The 22413-nt window shown below is 37.2% G+C and overlaps 1 protein-coding gene across 1 annotated transcript in view; it reads left to right on the plus strand.

Annotated features, from left to right (window-relative positions):
• LOC108773761 (neurotrimin) overlaps positions 1-21780 on the plus strand; it is a 68459-nt gene extending 46679 nt beyond the window's left edge. Inside the window, exons 3-8 of the mRNA XM_018539683.1 lie at positions 3062-3247; positions 3573-3762; positions 4854-4982; positions 13582-13701; positions 13953-14123; positions 21527-21780. Coding sequence (XP_018395185.1) covers positions 3062-3247; positions 3573-3762; positions 4854-4982; positions 13582-13701; positions 13953-14123; positions 21527-21780 — 1050 coding nt within the window. The remainder of the gene's footprint in view (positions 1-3061; positions 3248-3572; positions 3763-4853; positions 4983-13581; positions 13702-13952; positions 14124-21526) is intronic.
• Positions 21781-22413: the final 633 nt, after the last annotated feature.

The following is a 22413-nucleotide window of genomic DNA, read 5'->3' on the forward strand; positions in this document are numbered from 1 at the left end:
GTAAGCCAACAGTATCTACTCTGGGAGGAAACTGCATTAGATAGAGAGGACGTTTTTGCATTGAGATAGAGGCTCGTTTCCATACAAGGCACGGCGTGCCCTTTAAGATCTCGGTCGCCCCCCCCCATTCGTGACCCGCTCTTGCTCAAAAAGACATGTGCGCGATGCTGCGTGTCCTCTAAAGAGGAAAAGAGAAAAATGACGTTTTTGGTGTACAGGATTTTCCTTTCTGTGGGCGCAGCAGGATCACGAGATCGCGCTCGGTTTTCGAGTTTCAACTTTCGGATACGGAGCAACGTATTGTGCATGCCTTCGAATTGCCGTCGTAGTTGCTCGCACGATACTATCCGACTCGCGTTGCTATGGATACGTTCTTTCACTTCTGAGAGCGATTTTTATATCGCATATTCATGAAAAATTTGTTACAGAGTTTTCCGAAGAGCTCCACGAAGAAATTGTTTGCTGATCATTTTTATTTGATAATAACTGAAAGATAATTTCGTTCCACATTTGTGTTGCGTTATACTGATATTTCTAGATATAATCCCCCCCCCCACTTTATAAATTTTATAAGTTTCATTTTCATTTTTCATTCCGTATGTTTTATTTATTTTTAAAGCATATTTTTGACATTTTAATTTCGAGAAGCTTGAAACACACGTTCATTGTTCGCACATAGAAATGTTTTCAGCTTTTTCTCTTTTTTTCCTTCCTTCTTCCATTTCAGTCCACAACAAATTAATCATCAGCGAATGAATTGACGGCAATATGACATAAATGTTTGAGAGTCACAAGCATCTGTCGGTCGCGGCGACTTTTTCGTCCCCCCCCCCCTTTCCGAGAGGGTGTTTTACCGCCCCTCTTCCCCTCGGAACATCGCAAGGCGCGCCGAAAGGAGAATGGGGTCGCGCTTATACTCCGGCATAATATATTATAAGTGGAGGCACTCACAAGGCCGTCACTACCAAACACTCGCACCCTCTCGCATCCCAACCGCCCCCTTCAGTCGTCCTCCCTTCATCCTCCGCGTCCGCTCTCTATACACTCCGTTCGCGGGTTATCGATAAGAACCGCGGAACTCCTTTGTCGGTTGATAGATAGCCTTTCAAAGCGATGCGAGGTCAGATATTCGACATGGTACAGGTTCAATTTCATGCCAATAATATCTGTGCAGAGGGAGGCGAATAAGGCAGAGAGCAGAAGACGGGAGGAGGATGAATATTCGTGATGCGCCACACTGCAGTTTCCTCTTTCAGGATAGCTTCAGCCAGAATGTGGAGCAGAATGACGATTAATATGTGTTAACCAGTCATGATTGCATTTTCACGCCCCTTTCTCCGCCCAACTCTCTCCTCTTCCCCCCCTTTTTTTCATTGATTTTAATCCGTAAAAAAATGGGTTTAATTAATGGCGTATATCAGCGGCTTGGAACGAACTGCAATAACCGGTGAGAGTTCAATTTAGCGTTGATGATACGAAGGATCGCGAGCGAAAGCGCGGTAACCCACATTCGGAACAGTCACGATAGTTACTTCAGAAGTAATATAACTTGCGGAACATTCACGAGAGCGTGAAGAACTTGTAATAAATTATACCAATATGGCAAGATCACACAGGCGAAATATGTGTGTGTTTGGTCGACATTTATTTCTATCCTATTTACTATTTTTATATCCAATATGAAGCTCGCTCGAGTTTTTGATGTAAACATAATGTTACATCCTATGAGAGTAAAACACCTGAACTTTGCTACTAAACCGTTATCTCTCGTGGCTACCTTTCTTTATTTTTCTGAAAAGTTACGTTCTATGGGTTATCGTGTTCTTGCTCGCGGAATTCTTCATATTTACACAGTGGCAGACCGTCGCGGCGCGCAACGGTACAGTTTTCCAGTCGTGGGATGCGGTGGAGTAGCGCAGACTTCGCCATAAAGAGGAGATTCTTTCGTAGAATATACCGGCTTTTGATGCCTGCCTTCGAGGCGATGTATACGAATATTTCATTCATTCGCGAATAGAAAGCGTCCCGTGTTTATATCTCTCTTTCTGCACAAAGTCTCGCAGACGTTATCGTAATCGAGTTCATATTTGAATCGCGACAGAAAGCTTATGATTGTACTTCCGAATATTTCAAGAGTAACTGACGTATAGAGGGAAAACCGGCAAAAGCGATAGGAAAGTGCTTTAGGTTAGTAGGAAGTTGGATTCTTCTTCAACATCGGTGGACGGAGTAACTCTGGAACTTTACTTAGTAATTAACTCTTTCGGTATTTATGTTCGGCATATTAAGGCACATTAAACGTTCCTTGTGTTCATTTTTACATTAACCTTTTAGGGGCAACTGAGTGCTGCAAATTTGCAACGTTCATTTTGAAATTAAATTTATGATAAATTCGGGGTAAATTCGAGATCTGTGCGAATAGGTTATGTTATATTCAAGAATTGAAGTTGGAAAAGCACATGCTTTTATGTATTACAAAGTATTAAAATATAGTATTTTTACTTATCTAAAAAGGTTATACATCGATATTGAACTTGAGCGAATAGAGTATTTTTGTAATGCAAAAATTACTTCATGTTCACTGATTTATAATGCGATTTTAGACTCGGAGTTCTAATCTGGTTTATGGCTTCTTTGTATATTTCGTAATATTCCATATTCTCTCTTCGCTGTACGTAAGATTCTTCACTTACAAAAGTTAGAAGTCATTTTTAGCAAAATCAATAAAAATTGTTTTTAATGACAAGCCAATGCCGTCTATAAAAAAGATTAAAAGCATTTATTTTAATTTCATGAAAATAAAAATAATATACTTTTCATTCCAAATCTGATAGATACCGAAAGGATTGATTAAAGTATAGGTTGTGGAGAAGATACAAAAATGTTGAGCTTTTAACAGCACTTTCACGAAATATCTCTCGAGATAGAATACCGGTTAGATCCGCGATCAAAAAGAAATAGTTAATTGACGAGTTACGCACGGCTATAAGATTAGGTAGGCTTTGGGAAGGCGGGGAAACGGTACTGAATCGGTTTCTAAGAAATGGGTTTGTGAGGTCAGGTGGCGTGGATTAAAGCAGACACCAAGGCGATCCTAGCGATTCATGAGCACGTGATCACGAACAACGCCCGTCTGTCGGTGACCCACAGCGACTACAACACGTGGACGTTGAATATTCGCAGTGCACGCCGGGAAGATCGCGGGATTTATATGTGCCAGGTCAACACGGATCCCATGAAGAGCCAGGTATTTCCTCACATATGTAGAATGCGATTTTTACAAAAATAACTTATTTCTTGTCAAGAATAATTCCACACGTAATTTTTTTTTTAATTATAATAGAAGAGTGCACAAAAATATATAATAATTAATGATTGTCACGAAATTATCGAGCAAAATGGAATATTTTTGTAATGGGAAAATTACTTCAAGTTTACTGATTTATAATTGCGACTTCAGACTCCGAGTTCTACGCTTTAATCCGATTGGTGGTTTCGTTATGTATATTTCGTAACACTCCATATTCTCTCTTCGCTGTACACGCTATAATTTATCTCCTCCGCATTCACAGAGCGCGTTTTTGGAGGTGGTAATACCGCCAGACATCATCTCAGAGGAAACCTCGAACGACATGATGGTTCCCGAGGGAGGTGCCGCGAAGCTGGTGTGCAAAGCGCGCGGTTATCCCAAACCTGACATCGTGTGGAAGCGAGAAGACGGCACCGAAATCATTTCACGTGCCGGTCCTGGCAAGACAAAAAGTAAGAGTTCCAAGTTTTATTTCGCGCCAATCAATCGCTTACTTTTCCTTTGGGAGCGATAAGGTGACGTACTGCGACACCAAAAGCTTTCTTCGGATGCGAATTTGTCGGCGCATTTAAAAGTATTCCCACTAGAATAGATCACAAACAACGAAGACCAGAATTTAATCGGCAACTTCCGCTCGCATATCCGATAAATGTACAATAATTAATTAATCTGGAGAACTATGTTTTGTTTCTGAGATAAGTTATTTTCAATTTCAAAATTCTAATCAATAATTCAAAGAAAAGTTGAAATACGTATTATTAGCTGACTAATACATCTCTATTTACAAAATGAATTTGTATTCAATGCTAATTCTTTATATGAACGGTCCTATTTAGGATCTCATCCTTTTGTTTTATAAATTGCTCGCTTGATTTGTATAAAACTTGGTCTTTGGAGTAATTTGATAATGCTTTTTTCCAATCTGAGGTAAAAAAAAAAGTAAAAAATTCATAGTAAAATAGATTCTAAATATGGTAAATTTTAAAAAGTAATTTGATCATTGTAAAAAATTCCTGATCAGTTTCAGGAAATTACGAAGTGATACCAAGTTTTGCTTTGTTTAGAACTCATCAGTGTTACACACGTAAACAGTATTGATTTCAAACTCTGATTTTGAGCACTGTGACCCTAGATCTTTCTTCATTAAAGTTACGATCCTTCCGAAATTCGATGTTTTTAGGCTATATTCAAACTCGGAGACATCTCCTAAAACCGAGTTTCGCAATAACCAGATTGTTTCTTTGCAATCTCATGTAATTTTAGAATTTTGAGGTCAGAGTCGAATTCAATGACCCGAAAAGATCTTCTATAAGTTACTTTGTTAAAGAACTTCTGCTTCCAAAAGGTTAAATAGTAACTGTTACATTTATAATAGATCGTATCAGATATAGATTTAATGTGCCGTAACGGCAAATTTCCACGTGGACGTTTACGCGTCTGTACCACTTTAATCTGTTAAGTCGATCGGGTATTAATGTTGCACACTTTGATTACGTGTAACGAGCTAACTTCTGAGACCGCCCCTCATGTTTGCATATTGCAGTACCCAGTGCAGAGGGCGAAGTGCTGACTTTGTCGAAAGTAACGAGGGGTGAGATGGGCGCCTACCTGTGCATCGCTAGCAATGGAGTGCCTCCGTCAGTCAGCAAACGAATGATGCTGCACGTGCATTGTAAGTACATATCTACTATTCTACTTACAGCTTGTTATATATCTCCACCGTTCATTTCGCGCAAAGGACATTTTTCGTAATTAGGAATACATGTCTCGTTTTATCAATATTTTTGCGGTATATGTGTGTATTTTAAAATATATTATTTAATTAATGATATAATATATTTTATTTTATTAATTTATATTATTATATTTATTATAAAGTAATTTTTATACAGAATATTGTATTTCTATCTCCATTAAGTAAATCTCTTGATCAATTTGAAGTCAATATGAAGTCAATATGCAGCAGAAATGTTTACATAAAATGTCATATATGTAATTTTCTCATTGTGAGTAAAAAACTTGCTAAAATTTTCAATTTATGATGCAGTTAAGTGAGAAATAACAGAATAGTGACTGCATAATTTCTCTGCGTAATCCAACACAAAGAATACAACAAAATTTATAAAGTAAATATTGCGGACGCTTCGTTACGAACTGTAGAATAAGCTGGATAAAAATCTTTCGCGTGATCCGTACGGATTAAAATTTACAAATCTGCTTCTTTGTCCAACAAGTCACATGTATATTTCTGACATTTCATGGAATATCAGCTTTCCATTAATCTTCAATTAATAATCATAATTTAAATAAATGGCTGGCATTATCTTACAGAATATTCTATTTATTAAAACGATCAAATATATACCTATAGGTGAACGTACATGAATTTAAAATGATGTTGAACATTTAAAAGAAAGTTGTTTCTTATGACATTTTTACAGAATATTTTAACTTCATTTTCATTTCTATCCGAAATTCAGTTTCTACATTAATATATTTGTATAATTAAACACTAGTATAATAAAATAACTCTACGTAATATTCCAAATTAATATAATTATAAAATAAATTAAGTATAAAATAAATTATATTTAAATTGTGTTAAAAGACGAAATTTAATTTAAGTCAAGAAATTTTGGTTAAATCAAGCTAATAATTAAAATTCTGAAATTTGATTCATGATTTGTCGATACTAAAGCTAATTGCACTTTAATCGTCACACACTCACAAAAATAAAGTGGGACAAGCGTGTTCGCGAGGGAACGCGACAAGATTCGTCTTTTTTTTACTACTCGTATAGCTTCACGGTTTCCTGTGCACCAAGGCGTTTCCTTGAGCAATCGTCCAGAAGGTGTAAAGTCCGCGAACTACCGGTAGTAGCCTTATCCACGCGAGACACACTTCTCGTTGTAAAACGAGAGAGGCGTCTCGGAGGGAATACAAGACGCCGCAGCAACGACGAAGAAAAGCGTCGCTTGTACGACGAGATAGCCATCGTCGCCTTCCCTTGCATAATTTTACCGTAGTAAAGACGGGAGGGAGACCGAGTAGAGACCTCTTCTCCGTAAAAGCTGGAGACGGAGAATGACGAAGACCGCGGCTAGGAATGAGAGAGGAAAGGGGGAAAAAGACCGAAGGTAAAATACTGCTTAAATAACAGGCGCGTAATGCGCCTAGCGACGAGGGTGAAGGAGAGATTTCACAGGGTGAGATGGGGTGTCGGAAAGGGGCGCGAGATAATAAAATTACACTCGGGACGACGGTACAACACACCCACGTTCATACCCTCCCCCGTCACCCCTTTAGAAGGTTTAGCGAGAAGACGGTGTGCGCAATAAGGTTCCGTTCAAATTGCGCGAAAACGAGGGTGGATGAAGACGCGCAGAGAAGCGTGTTATGTCGAAGAAATGTCGTAAATTCAATATAGATTTCATTATGAAATTAAATTGATTATCCACACCTCCCGTAACGTAAAGGATAAAGACAGTTTTCTTCGATGAATCGAAGCAATCAGCTATAACAGTGAGATAAAATGAAATAAGTATGTATCTCATGAAACTTGTAACAAAACAACATTTAAGTTCCAAAGGACACTTTATCATAATAAAAACAATAGTACAACACAATAAAAAGTATCTATAATTATTTTTATATATATATATATATAGCTAAGACGCAACCATTTGTTGCAATTTAGTCAAACTGCAATGGTCATTAAGGATAATAAAAAAAGGACAATAAAAATCAGGTAAATAACATGAGGATACTTTACGCGAGAAATCCGATAATTGCAAGAAAAATTCCCATACATCAAGAGATTGTACACTCGTTAAAAAAGTGTAATAGTAAAAGAGAAATGAGAGGAGGAAGTTGTAGTTTCATCGTGGGAGAAGCGTGGTGTGACGATAGCAAGTTAAGCCGCGGTTACGACCGACCCGACCGTGTCTTGGAACCCAGTGGAGGAGCGGTAATTCCTCGGCGGAAATTGGACGTACCTATGTACGTAGAGCTACGCTTTACTGCGGTGCACGATCTTGCACCTGGCCTCGGGCACCATGATAAGATCGTACAATAATCGAGTTTCATTGAAATACGCTATATGTAGACTATAGACGAAAACCCGCGTCCGTCCGCGAGCTATTGCCGCGAAATTCGCGCGACCGACGTGGGATTATTGTGGATATAGCAGTGCGCGCGGAGTCTCGGGGTTGATTCGGAAATACGGAACTGTGCTCGTGGCAGACGGCCGATTGCTTTAAACGATCGCGTGATGCGAATACAAAGTGCTGAACTTCCTTTGAAAACGCGGAAGAACATTCGAAATTGTTGGCAAACGCCGTTCGCGTGCAATTACGCGATTGCTACTTTGTCGTCGACATACGTGCTAATTGTAAAGCTCGCTGTATCAATCTGGATAGTGCTTGCTATTACCTTATATAATAATAATACTAACAATATCACTGAGTTGTTGCAACAATAATGTAACTCGAAAATCTTTTAACTGATTATAGAAAAAAATGGAAACATATAGAAAAAACATGGTACAATGATACAGACTCTCCAGATTAAAACCAAATAGATAACTGAACCAGGCAAAAATGAGAGTGCAGCGTTGATTATACTATAGTATGCAAGTAAAAAAGATGATTTTTTTTACCGTGAATTCTTTATTCTATGGACTGGTGATCATTTCCACAGGTAAAATTGTACTCAATTCGGTGTCCTTTTCAGCATTAAATATGTCTCTGCTTTGTGTGAATAAGCAAGTCTAGCAGCAAATTGATGGAGATTGATAAAAAAAAAAATATATTTTGATTCCTCTACAATTAATTAATACACCATAATTGCATTTTAAGATTATTATACCAAAATTTAATCATTCAAAACAAATTAAATTCATTTTCTGGGTAGTGTGATTATTGTAGCAAATAAACGACATTTCTCATATCGTCTCGAACAGTTTTATATATTTTCAGAGTTCTCGATAAAGTTTTGTGCTATGAAACGATATTAAAAGAATCGATGATTTATACGAGATATATTGAACTTTATGTGTCTATAAATCTCATTGTCGCAGCTACCATTTAACATCGGGAAAGTCATTGGTAATCGTAAATAGTTAGCACAATACTTCCAGACCTTCCCAAATAAAATTGTACTCGCGACTCACGTTCGCTCATCATCGGCATCCACGCGACGACAGAATGAAAGTTCCTTCTTAGTTAAGGACTCGGAAAAGAGAGACCGAGCCCTGATCTAATCATCGCAAGATGTGACAAGCTGAACTTTACTCAGAAACTTTAAACACCCCGCCGTCCGCTCCGGTTTTAACTTAGTCTCAACGTTTTAACTTCTCCGTTACATCTCTCGCGACTTCCTTCCTCCTCTGTTTGCGACTTTTCCACGGAACTCGGACGCGTAATTACGCGTTAGATAAATATGGTTGTACACGAAGGGACAGAAGAGGGACTACTTGAAAAGCAACGCGACGAGCTGCATCGCAATGCGACAAGTACATCGTCGAGTCTCGACACGGTCTTAACACTGCTTCTTAACAAAGAACTATTACGTCGGAATAGTATATGTAGTACGAGCGTGATAGAAAAGGATCGAGCGTTATCTTATCACCACAGGACTATCGAACGTTGAGTTCTCTGCGCACTCAGACAAGAGGAAATCTTGTCTTTTATGGACCGTAAGTTTCCCACCTACGAGATGTGAGAGAGAGAGAGAGAGAGGGAGAGAAAGAGCCATTTACGCAGCTAAGTCGCTACTCAACCAAGAAATACAATAATAATCTCCCTCACGTTTGTAAGTTAACTTTATATATAGTACATTGTGCGCTATTGGCTCTTTTTAAGTAAAAAATAATAAATAAAAGAAAAAAGAATTAATATCGTCATGATTACAATCTTAAAATTAAACTTGTCGACCTGCGTTACAATCAACAAGACAGCGTTCATTCAAATTGCGAAAGATTTAACTTGGGTGATTTTGTTACTTTACTATCCGCAATTACTCATCTGCTTACTGTAATTAATCGTTCGTTTAAGTCAGTTGCTGTCGGTTTCTCTTTGCGTACCGAAGGTAAACTCCTCTAAGTAATTTTTACAATTTGTTAAAATACTGGATTGTAAGAAAAATGCGATAAAAAAGTGAAAAAAATGTTTAAAAAATATTACTATACAATCCAACTCTTTCGCAGTTCTTAAACGTTTACGTTTCCTTTAGTTCTGTTTAAAAATATAATAGATTTTATCTTACAAACTTAAAAGCGAGCAGAGAAAATTTTTTTTACAATGAATATCGCTTTTAAGTCCAACTTAATTATCGCAGGAATCGATACGGCAATTTATCTAGGGGGCATTTGACGCGATATTGAGAATTGCGCGCTGCATTAAATTATTACACCGCATTAAGTTGTTACACTGCATTAGATTAGACTATGAACGCGACGAATGCAATTTCGCGCCACAGGTCGCATTAAGCGCCTCGAGGCACGCTCGCTGCGCTTAATTAACGAAGGCGGCGAAAGAAATTAGCTTGTGCCGCTTATTTATCTGCAAGCTTGCGATTGTGCTTCATGACCGGCTTCCTATTTCAGTCCATCGGTTCAGATCGATCGACTGTCCATTTTGCAGCGCAGGCATCGCATTCGCGAACTTATTTGATTGATGTTCGACAAGCTTATTTTGGCGTCGCTATATTTATCGGCCATACCGCATCGTGAACTTGCACACGTTACCGCATAACATCCAGTTATGTGGTTACTGCATAAACTTGATATAAGATGCACCATATTCTCGAAAATATTTTTCGCTAAAAATACTCCGCAGTCTGTTGACACAAATTTATTATATCAACAAAAATCTTTAAAAGCATAAATAGATAAAAAAAAAGGAGATTTGTTCAATAAAAAATTAATTCTTTTAACAATTTAATTTGACGTTCTAAATTTAAAAAAATTTGATTATTAAAATTTTGCTAAAGAAATATTTGATTAAAGCTCAGTAAATAAATTTGTGGTAATAGTATAACTATTCGAAATATTTGAATAAAAAAACAACATAAAAAATTGTTTCAATGCATGTTTATGTACAATAAACGATTTAATACGATTTTATCGCTACTGGTAAACGACCAATTTATCAATAAACAACAATATGCAAAGTACTCGGCGACGATTTGCATCCCACGCAATGGCTTAGCGGTGAAATGTTCGACGTTAAAATGTCGCAACGTATTTACGTTTCGCCGAATTCGGGCTCGTTCACAATTAAGAGTAATGTCAAGCAATCTCGCTGTTTGTTATCCGGGCAAACGCGTCACCTATCGTCACGTACTGAGCTAAATGTTACACGAAGAATTCCCAGAGCGAGTATTCATCACTATCATACCGTACGCGCGTGAAATCAGTGCTGTGAGTTTTTGGACGCGGATCGAAAGTTTGCACGTAAATCCATCGGAAAATCATGTAACGGATTTGCGGGACACGCTTGGCAAATCGGAGCAATTAAAACTCCCTCTCTTTCTCTATATCTCTCTTCTGTTACGGCCAGAAGGGATTCATAAATCAATTCTCGCGATACAACGCGCGGTTATGCTTAGGGGAGAAACCGTGATTCAATTCGGCGCATAATTGTTCGCCCGGAATTGCCGAAAGTCCGCGCGTTCGAATTAACACACGCCGAAGTGCCTCGTTGTATCGTGTGTTTCGTTTTGATAATTCGTCCCGCACTTTCTAGCTCGTTCACGTTTTACGGCATAACCGATAATGTGCGTCACAATTACCAATTATTCGTAATCATCGCGCAATTATTATTATTATCGCGATCGTATCCGGATTTGCGTTTGACAAAAGCGTTCTCCAATTAATTCGCACGGATTTGATGAATAATTAAAATATCAAAGTTTAATTCCTTGAAGGACTTATCTATCCGTTACAAATTGGTTTCATATATATGTATAATACTTGAAAATGCTAAAAAATCGTTACCTTATTTCAAAAAAGACACACAATGCAAAAAATGAAGTTCTTTATTCTTCTTTTTTTCAGAAAAGGAAAAAAACTATTTTTCAATTTAACAGAAAATTACTGACTAATCAAGTAATTTCGATAAAAGAGTATACTCTTAGAAACATGATTAAATGTCAGTTTTGTCATTTTCGTTTCACAATCCTTAAAAAGACCATCCTTTTGGAATTGTGACAATTTTAATATCCTACAGAAATATAACAGATTCGAAATATTCATTAAAAGTAACACGACTAAAAATATCATCGAATAGTGTATATCCTGATCAATGAAAATAATTGAATTTTCGAAATAAAACAAGAAGGTTCTCCTTTTATTTACAAAAACAACACAATTCGAAGTGTGCCATTCTTGTACAAGATACTATAGTCTCTTTAAAAACCTTAAGGAACTTTAAGAATGACGCAAGTACCATTGAGGAACTTTGAAAAAGAAACGCTTAAAATGACAACTGTAAAAGAAACATCTTACAGAAAATGCGCGAAATAAAATTTTTTCCTCGGTTACAATGTCAAAATTATTTGATTTTTATTCCAGGACGTCGATAAGTCTGACTTACAGACCTTACAGTTATCCTACCGCCAAACACTCTGTGTATTCCCCTTTCTCATATAAAAGTGTCGTCTCGGTGCTGCTGGGATCTTTGGTGTGCACAAGCGCGGCGCGAGCACATATATTTCCCAAGCGGCGCTCGAGATAAAGAGTCGACCAAAGACCCAACGAGGAAACGGCCAGTTTATCTCGTGCCATCATCTTAATTTTCTGTTACAACGTACATAATATCATCACCCAACATTCTAACCCATCGATATCGCTGACGTAATCTTTATTACTAGGGGTACGGACTATCTTAGGAAGTATTATCTTTTAACGATGACAATACAGAATCGTTAGAGATTGTAATAGCAAATCTCATGAATATGGATAGTCTATCCATATTCCGTATTTGTATGCAAATGAATATTCTTAAATGGCTATATGTATATACATAACGATTTAAAAATACATGATATATCCAAATAAAACACAAAATTGTAATAAAATCAAAACAACATCAAGTAAAACCTTGATGTCATTCGATACACTTTTAACAATGATTTTTATGTGATCTTTTAGACAAAAAATTATTTAAAAATCATTATGATATCAAAATTATTATCAAACGTACTAAATGCAGACATCATGATTCTTCTTGAAAGTTTCTTGATGTTATCTTAATTTTATGATTTTTTGTATATTCTACCTGGATTTCTATGCAACATTATATAAAGATATTAAAGCAACAATTTAACAACATGTTTTAATACTTAAATACATAAAACATATAGAGATTATTTCGTCAATTCTTTGCATACATTTATTACAGCAACTTGAATTCGCTATTAAATTCAACATGCAAATAACACTCCATCTGACATATTCGTCATTATTACTAAATTATATTCTTTTATCTTGTTTTGTTGTGATATAATCAGCAATTACGTTAACTTCATTAATAGATTCAGATTATGCCGTAAATACGATATGCAGAGCTTTTGCTAAAGTATGTCAGAAAAGATGTGAGTGAATTCAATGAGCTATAGGGTAGCTTGTTTTCCTGAAGACAGAATTTCACGTCGGTGGGGTTAAGTAGCCGCTGTAAAACGCACTGTAAGCGCTTTGTGACGACACGACGTTTGGCCGAGCTTCGGCCGAAAGAAGAAGTGCTCGGCGCGGTCGCCTGTTAAAACGTAAGCAGCTCATGGAAAGCTGCTTACGATACTCGAAATGAAAGGCAGTCATAGCGACGCTGCCATGAGGCAGAGAGAGAGAGAGAGAGAGAGAGAGAGAAAGAGAGAAAGAGAGGAGGGGGGAAGGGGGGAAGGGAGGAGAGGTAATGAAAGGGAGATAGAAAATGCATCCTTTCTACTCGCTCGCTAAATGACAATCTGTCAGCGTGTTTCATTAGCGTGAGATGCTCACGTAGCTCGCTAATGACGCACTTGCACAAAGGGACCACAATGTAACTGCGAAATAAGGCGATTGAATTGTGCAAGTGGTACAATACAGTACCCGCTGTTTCCCTATTCCGAGATCTTCGTTTTGAAACAAATCAGAAAAATATTCTTTGTGGTGTTATGGACGATGACGTTCAATTAGACAAATTAATTCGCGGGAAACCGCGCACGCGAGTGTATCGCTGCTGTTGTGCTGTCGTTAGTCTGATCGCGACTGATCGAATTATTATGGTTTACAGTTCACCCGATGGTCCAGGTACCGAACCAGCTGGTCGGAGCTCCGATCGGAACTAACGTCACGTTGGTCTGCCATGTGGAAGCGTCACCTAAAGCCATTAATTATTGGACTCGAGAAAGTGGTAATAGAACAGCGCAATCAGCGTAGTTCTTGTCGTTCAATTTACTTGAAAGATAAATGACACTTGTCATTTTGAATTATTCTAAAAGATATTTTATAACTGAGAGCATTCACACATCCTATACAGAGATAGAAACTATTTTTCGCTATCTATAATCAGAAATTGTGTCGATTAATAGAAATGCTTTTTTCAAAGTATAAAACTTAACTTTATTTCTTGTTAATTTAATTTTCCAAAATGTATTTCTGCAGACGAAATGATAATCACTAACAGCAAGTATGCCATGTCCGAGGTGAAGACGTCAGTGTACAGTGTGCAGATGCGACTGGTTATCATGAACCTGCAGAAACACGATCTGGGTGGTTACAAGTGCATCTCGAAAAACTCCATTGGCGACGCTGAGGGGAACATCCGGCTTTATGGTGAGTTTCTGCGGTTAACGCGTCGACAAGGGCGAAAACAGGTCGTAAAGTCTCTCTCTACGCGAGTTGGGGCTTCCGGAAAGTCTTGGGAAACTTCGTCAGACACAAACGACGTCGTACCGTCATAAATTCTCTTACGGAGTTAATGCATTTATTATATTTTTTGAAAAAATTAGTAGTCAGTCCGAAGACAGTTTAGATTTAAATGGGAAGGACATGCTGAATTCTGTTACTAAATCAGGTAATTGGAATTTATCAACCTTTAGAAGACGGGGATTTAATTTAAAAATCTTGCAGCTTTACCTTTAAGTTAAATTTGTTATAATTTATTATCTCATTGCATTCTTTGTCTTAAAATATGGTACTGTTTCAGTGCCACTATAGTGACTTTTCCGTCTTATAAAGATCAAAGTATTCGAATGTTGGAAAAGAAGCTAATCCAATAACATTAAAAGGATAGTACAATATCGGAAATGTTATTACGAAATTTTTTCGAAAGTAGATTAAACTGTACGTGCAGTATGTTTACGTCCATTTTGAAATATCTCATATCACTACTGAAAGTGAAAGCTTTTCTACGGAAGCATTGAAACAGCCTTAGATATCAGAGACATGTATTTGATTGCGGAGGACGGTCGTAGTTGCTCCAAGACGGCGAGAAAGTACAGCGTATCACTGCGACATCGCCGTTTCCATTACATGCACGATTTAATACGTCGCAATCTCGCAGGAACGATCGACGGCAACGAGCATCTCGTGTATTACGCGATACGATGGTATATTTCTTGTCGCCCGTAACGATACATCACCGTAAAAATAACGAATGATTAGCTTTACCTGTAGAATTAAAAAAAAACCGCACGTCTCTTTGTGTTGGTACTATTTTCGTTCATTCATCGCGAACATTGAACAGCCAAGTGCAATGAACAACGTAAGGCTCTCGTTTATAAAAGATATAAAATACTTTATGACTTGAAAGTGAACTCGAGATTTTATTTTTTTCATCTTTTAATTATTTTTCCTTCGTACGTGACTTGGCGCGTATTGTATAACAAAGGGCGCGGAAGACAGTAATAAAAGTAAGCTAAAGTGAAAATCTCAGGACAGAAATATTTTACATACACTTGTGTAATATTTCTGACACTAACTCTCGTCGTTTTGGTAATCTCAGGAATTTATCTCGAAGAAACCGCACGGCTGTCACTACAAGTATCGGTATTTGCGAAATTAAGTTTCCTCTCGAGTTTTACTATTTAAGATATCGGAGAGACCGGCGGCCGCGAGACAGATCGGAATTTCCGCAGTTTCTTAGCCACGTCTCCGTCGTAACCGTAAGTTATTTCATGACGCAGATAATACTGTACTCTTCTGATAATATTTATGGAATTCGCTTCTATTGTGTGTCTGCGAAATACCACCACCAACCGCCAGCCATGAAATACCTAAGTCAGTAATCTTCAAAATGTCTTTGCAATATCGGTTAAAACATGATTACAATCCACACTGTTTCTTCCCGAAAATACCTCCTTTTAACATTCTTAACATTTAAACGTTCTACAGTAATAAGTTTACACATTCTATGCACATTATGTAGTAACGTTATGTAGGAACACACAAATCACAGAATATCTGAAATTAAAAACAAAAACACTAGTAATTGAAAACAAGAGTTGTAACGATTTAAAATCATTAATTGCTTAAGAGAAAATAATCTATAAATTAGATACGTAGGAGCAATTGTAAGATTTTTTAGATTTTTTAACATAAAAAAGTTTCAGCTCAATATCGTTTTTCTTTTCTCTTTAAAATTTAAGACAAATATAACATTAAAATTTTATTACACTCGATAAGGAATATAAAATATGTGTGATTAAAGCTAAAATTTTGGATAGCACGATGGTATCTCACGTTGTACATGCGACGGATGACTCTACGACCGCAATAAGTCTTCATGAGCGGTACCCCATAATTTTCCACTCTGATTGAACGTTACGATCCGTTTACAGCATGTACGCAGACCCCTTTTACTGTCGAAAAACGAATGAAAAAAGGCATATATTTCCGCGGCTCGACGGCGCGGTCCTCTCGCCGGTGTGTCATCAGCCGTAAATGCGCCCATAACTTCCCGCTTATTTTTCTCGAAGCGCATCCTTATTTTTTCACAGTTTATTTACCGGATTCCGCGTCACATAATTTTCCGCTTTATAGCGCGGGAGAAAATTCAACGAAGCTGAGAATTACCCTGCGTTCCTGGCACGAAATAGCATACGATCAAGCATAATCAATCCATTTTCTACGTTGGAATTTTCTGTAATTTTTGGTCATGATAATTATAAGTACAATAACGTATTATTGGCTAACATAAGTTATGCATGAGGGCGACAAATTTAGAGGAGGGACATTCTCGAAAAAGATTTCTAAAAAATTGCCATTTCCTGGCAGATTGAGAAAATTTCCCGTCGAAGACAATAACTAACAGAACATAGTTATTATACATTTGAGGCTTGAATAAAGACAGCAACAATTATATAGGGATACATGAGACCAGCTCTGGTTAAATAATATAATATTCAAGCAAATGTGATTTCAAATACAACCTCTGAAATTATTTGATCTAAATGAAGCAGCATTTTCTAACAATTTCTAAAATAAATCGCGAGAGAAGTTTTTGTAAAATAGAAATTTTATTTTCTATAGAATAGTGAGAGAGAATTTTATAGAAATGTGAAACAAAATAATATTTCTGTAATATATGGTTGGACGGATATATACCTCATTCTATCATTATGTTTTATATATGTCGCAAATTATATAGATGACAAGAAAAATTTGATATGATGTACAATACTTAATAAATATAACAAATCGATTCATTGTACTCACTTTAGCCCTTTTAAATAAACGAAATAGATATCGATCCAATTCCGACCGTAACCGTAATAATATCGTAATAAAGCATAGTACATACTCACAGAATTATTTCTGTTTTTGGCATTAATTTTGCTTATTCACAAAGGATGCGATGTGTAATGCTCATATTCATGTGTTATTCATACGTTTTACTATTTTATGATCTTCTTTTATAAATAATTCAGTGCGCGCCTGTAATTTTCACTTTTTAATACTTTTTAAAACATATTGCAATATTTCATAAATTTCCTATTCAAAACGAGGTAGAATGAATAATGTTAGGTATTTCTTCTTATGAAATTAGCATCTTTATGGAATGTAGCTTTTATAATCCGCCTAAAAAATTGGCAATAAAAATTATTACATTATCGCGTTATATGTCATGAGCTTCACATCCGCGTTATCGCAGCGAAAATTCTACACGTCGTCGTCGTGCGATTGGAGCTAAATTCCGGGCAAGTTATCGACGAGAAGCATGTATAAAATTACAGATTCACACGCGACGGTGCGATCAGCATCTGCATTCCTGTGCGCATGTCAAAACACCTTAACACAAGTCACAAGAGGTATAAAGAAGATTAGAACAGGCAACAGAATTTACTATTACTATAGAATCTCGAGAAATAACAATATAGCATACAATGGCTGTCAAAAGTTTCCGGCCAATATATATAATTTTACGATAATTTTTGTCAATGATCTGTTTTTCAATTTTATAAGTTCATAAAATTCTTATCGTACTGTACAATCAAAAACAATATTCTATTAAAAACATTTGTCCGTGTATAATGTAAAAAACAATCATAAAGGAGAATTAAAACCAACAAACAAACACAATAAATATAATCTATTGGATGTTGGTTTAATTTATAAAACTATATATATAATCATTAAAAAAATAAGTATATCGCATTATGCGAAATGTTTCGACACACAATGTCTTCATCAGCTACAATGTTTTAATATTAAGAGTTTCATTCTACATATTTCGTCTAATTCTATTCTATTTAAAGAATATGGACTAATTGAAGAATATGACTGCTTCGTAGGCAATGTGTAATAATAACAAGGTTACAATATAATAATACATACACTTACGTGTTATTTTTCAATGTATAGAAGTCTTTTTTATTTACAAAAAACAATCCGTGTTATAAATAAGAACACAATATTTTAAATACTAAAATATCTAGAAGTATACTTGTGTACTATATAGAGATCTTTTTATTTGTAAAGATTCTTTATCCGAGTAGTATATATAACAAAATTATTCACATTGGCCGGAAACTTTTGGCCACTACACTGCATGTAAAATTCCTCCGTCGCTACTTTTCAATAAAAAGAATTTACCAGTCCTTAGTTTATCTCTTTATCGAAACACGAATAGAACGGCGTAACAAGCTGGACAAAACCGAGCCTGATATCTATGAGTTAACCACCCCCGCCGGCTTCCGAGCGCGCGTGCAACCCTAATGACGGCAATTTTATCGTGCTGTCGTGTAAAGAGCGAGTGTACGCGCGGAGGAAGCGCGCGATGCTATCCCGGCATGCTCGAACTTCTCGTTGAAGTCACGCGATCAGATAAACTCGAAGGATTAACAGTTAAACCGCCGGTGTAAACGGGGCGCGAAGAGTCAGAGTGAAAAGAGCGTGCGCTGTCTACGCTGCCTGGGGAGGGTGGTTCGGTAGATTTAAGGGCGCCGTGCAGGGCGAGGACCGGTATAAGCTATATGGAATGTACGAGGACAGTGGCGGCATGTTGGCGCGTCATGTCGAGAGCCGAAAGTCCGCGAAACAATATCCAAGCTTTCCATCCCGCCATCACCTCGTCCCGTTTGGCCGTGCCGTGCCGGTTTTTCGTGTTCTCTTTTCCGCCGTTCTTCCGGGGATGTTCTTGTCACAGATTGCGTACGGTTGGGATTATTATGGATTTACCTTGATAAATGAGGACTCAATATCAGAAGCGTAACTCGGGAATGAAGATCGCGTTGCTTTAAATTATAAGTCCGCGGATTTGATTTCTCTTGAGATATTACATTATACGGGAGTGTCTCCCTTCGATACTCTCTCTTATCATATCCCGTGGCACAGTTTAACGGATGAGTCGTCTGTATTAAATGATCGATATTACTTCCATATAAAAATTTGATTATACCGACTTCTAATCATTTGAAATATATTAGACGTGCGTAACTCTCAGTCTTTCAATTTTCTACTTCTTGACGGTTTCAACTTATTACAGAAGAAAAATTAAGATAACTATTTTTTTTAAGAAAAAAAAAAGCACAGCAGTACTTAAAAAAAATATATATATATATTATCGCTAATATAAATAATTTAATTAAAAAAAAAAAAAACTGTTTGAAATTTTTCTCCGCTTGCATTTTCAATAATATTGTAGTTTCCTCTAAATTAGGCGGTACAAGTTGGCCGCCGTCAAAAAAGCGCTACGAAACAATAGCAAAGATCGTCAGAGCATCACGTCTCCGGTTAAAAGACCGTGAAACAATATCTAACCTGACCGCCAGCCCGCCGTTATCTCTTTTCTTGCTCCCCATCATCCCACGTACTCTTGTGTCTCGTATTAGTTATCGTTTATATCAGCCGACCAGACAAAACGCGCCGTCCGGAATTGGGTGAGCCATCTGTTGCCAGACATGATCGATAAAAGTCTGCCAAGTGTTATCAGTGCTAAACTGCTATTTAGACGGGCTGCCGCACCCTCTCTTCCACTTCTACTTCTTCTTATAGTTCTTCTAACCACCGGCACCGGTCTACCGCAACCTGTCTCTTCGTTCACAGCAGCTGTATACGGGGTGTCGCAGACTTACTGAGATAAATTTTCCTCTCGAAGGAATTGTTCGACCGTTGCAGAATCGATTTTCAAATCCCCGAACAGAAAAAAAAAAAACAACTCAGACGAATGTAATTGCGAAAATGTTTTATATCGTGATAAAAGGTTTCTACGCGTTCAAAATCGCGAATTTTCTACGCGAAGGTAAAATTTTTACCAGAGAATTTACGTCATATTCGGATTAAATTCATTAGCAATATTGCTGAGTGGAGTTAACCGAGCAAAAGGAAAATTAGGATGGAAACTGTGCCTCACTGCACGGTTTGAGCGCCTCGTAATGAGTAAGTAGCAAAATGGCTAGTAGAGAGCACATCTAATTCAATATCATTGAAACATGATCTTGTCAATTAGCTCTGTGATTTTGGTATTTAGTAGCTTCGTCGAAGCTATATAATCAATATAGGAGTTAGACATTCTAACGTTACACGAATCACATTACGTTAATATAATTCTGTTCACATAGGACGAAACGGGACGTCTCAACATTTAATAATTACCTAATCAAATTTCACCAGTTATTCTGGCCGACTTGAATCGATTTTCAAGTACATATTTTTTTAGAAAATATAATTTGAAAACCGACATTTAGGAGAAACTTAATAAAAGCAGCTAGTAATTGCGAAGTTCTCAATGATGCTTAATACAGATGGAATTTAATCACACATGCGAGAATTATGTTAAAGCTGCAGTACATTAAACTGGTAAGGGAAATTAACGTCGATTATTTCCTAAAGCAAACCATACCGATTGATCTCCTTACATGCGAGAGATAATGGTGTCTCATATCGTTGTATCTCCCCTCTGCCGCAACATCATGTTTCCCGCTATCACGTATCGACGTGCTCATCATTCGCTCGTTGAATTTGAATGAAACGTGCCACGGATATTAAGCACCGCTAAAAAATATCCGAGGGATGTCAAAGACAAGGATATATTCGGGGGAAGTTCATGTGATAAATATTTCTAAAAAATATACACATATATATATTTTACTTCGAAAAAGGAATTTCTGGAGATAAATGGAAAAAAAAAAAGGAGAGAGTCGATTCGTTTTCCATTGCGCGCAACAATAGTATAGCACGAAATTCCAAAAAAGAATTCTCACTTCACTTTTATTCGTCTCGCGTGTGTCGAATGACGTTGAGTGTAAAAACATCGTGCGATACCCTCCATCGAGCTTCTGCACATGCGGAAAAAAAATGATATCTACTCACACCGGATCGCGCCGGCTACTGGCTGACCACAGTTGAAATAATGTTTCGACGGTCGTGCCTTGAATTCGATAGCGAAGAAACTGCAAGCCTGGCGCTCTCATTGCACGTGCGTAACAGAAGTATCGACAACACTTAACATTCTTCACATCGACTCGACAACTTGTAAAAGATCGCGTTTAATCCTCGCTTTTATGTAACTCTTTTTGTCTCTTTCTCTAAGTACAGCAATTTATTCAAAACACTCAAAAACAGAAATGAGAGAGATGAAGAGAAATGTATAGATTAAGTAAAATGAAACACATATATATATAGTTCTTCTTCTTCTCTGAAAAATTTAATTTTTCGAGTTGTGTCATTTTTGAAGTAGGGAACAATGTTATTCAGAAAAATATTGATTAAACTCTTCCCTTCTTGTTTTATTACAGACATGGAGTTACCTAAACATTCCAAAAAGGGCAGCGACCGGCGATCAGAGGATGACGCGGGCGACTCGATTGGTGATCGCGATCACAGATTGAACCACGCGCATCAAGGATCCCTGAGGGAAACAGGATCGACCCTGGAGCCAGCCTTCGACGCGGACGACAATTCAGCGTCTACAACGTCGAGAGACAACGCGCCGCCGGCGACGATCGGCATCGTCCTGATCATGCTGCACCACTTGGTCGCTTCGACGTAAGATAGACGTAACCTATTTGCCCTTAAACGCAAACTACGTTTACCACGAGCTCGATTCGCTAACCTAAGGAAACTCCGAGATAGCGACAGAGTAGCTCCGTCGCCTCGCGTTCTCGGCAATCCATGATATTATTGTCGAATCTCGATATCATGTCAATCCTGACGGAAAATTAATACAATACTTTAAACGGAAGCGACTACTGTGCTGAATGATACGTTTGTAAATATAACAAGGCTCACTAAAAACCGTTAAACAAAATTCTTCTGCAGAAATCGGAAGGTAATAAATTGACACCGGACATCTCGACTATTATTTTAATCCTTTGCGTGATAATTTTTTTTATCAGTTCGATTTTTTTTTTTTAATGAAAACAAAATTATGTTTTCATTATTTTATTCGTAACAAATGACAGATTAAAATTATATATATTGTATATAGGTTCGGAATCTCTATCAACGTCAACTTTACGCGGTAATTAAATATTACCGGCTCGCGTTTCGGTGATGAAAAAAAAACGCATTTCATGAAATTTAAATATGATATGCGAGAACGAATGCTAATAATAATGTTCACATAGAAATAACGGAAACTTGGCAAGCTCAAAAAGCACCGAATTAATGAGCAACATGTTAA

Source organism: Cyphomyrmex costatus, unplaced genomic scaffold (assembly GCF_001594065.2).
Source record: "Cyphomyrmex costatus isolate MS0001 unplaced genomic scaffold, Ccosl1.0 scaffold219, whole genome shotgun sequence".
Taxonomy (NCBI): domain Eukaryota; kingdom Metazoa; phylum Arthropoda; class Insecta; order Hymenoptera; family Formicidae; genus Cyphomyrmex; species Cyphomyrmex costatus.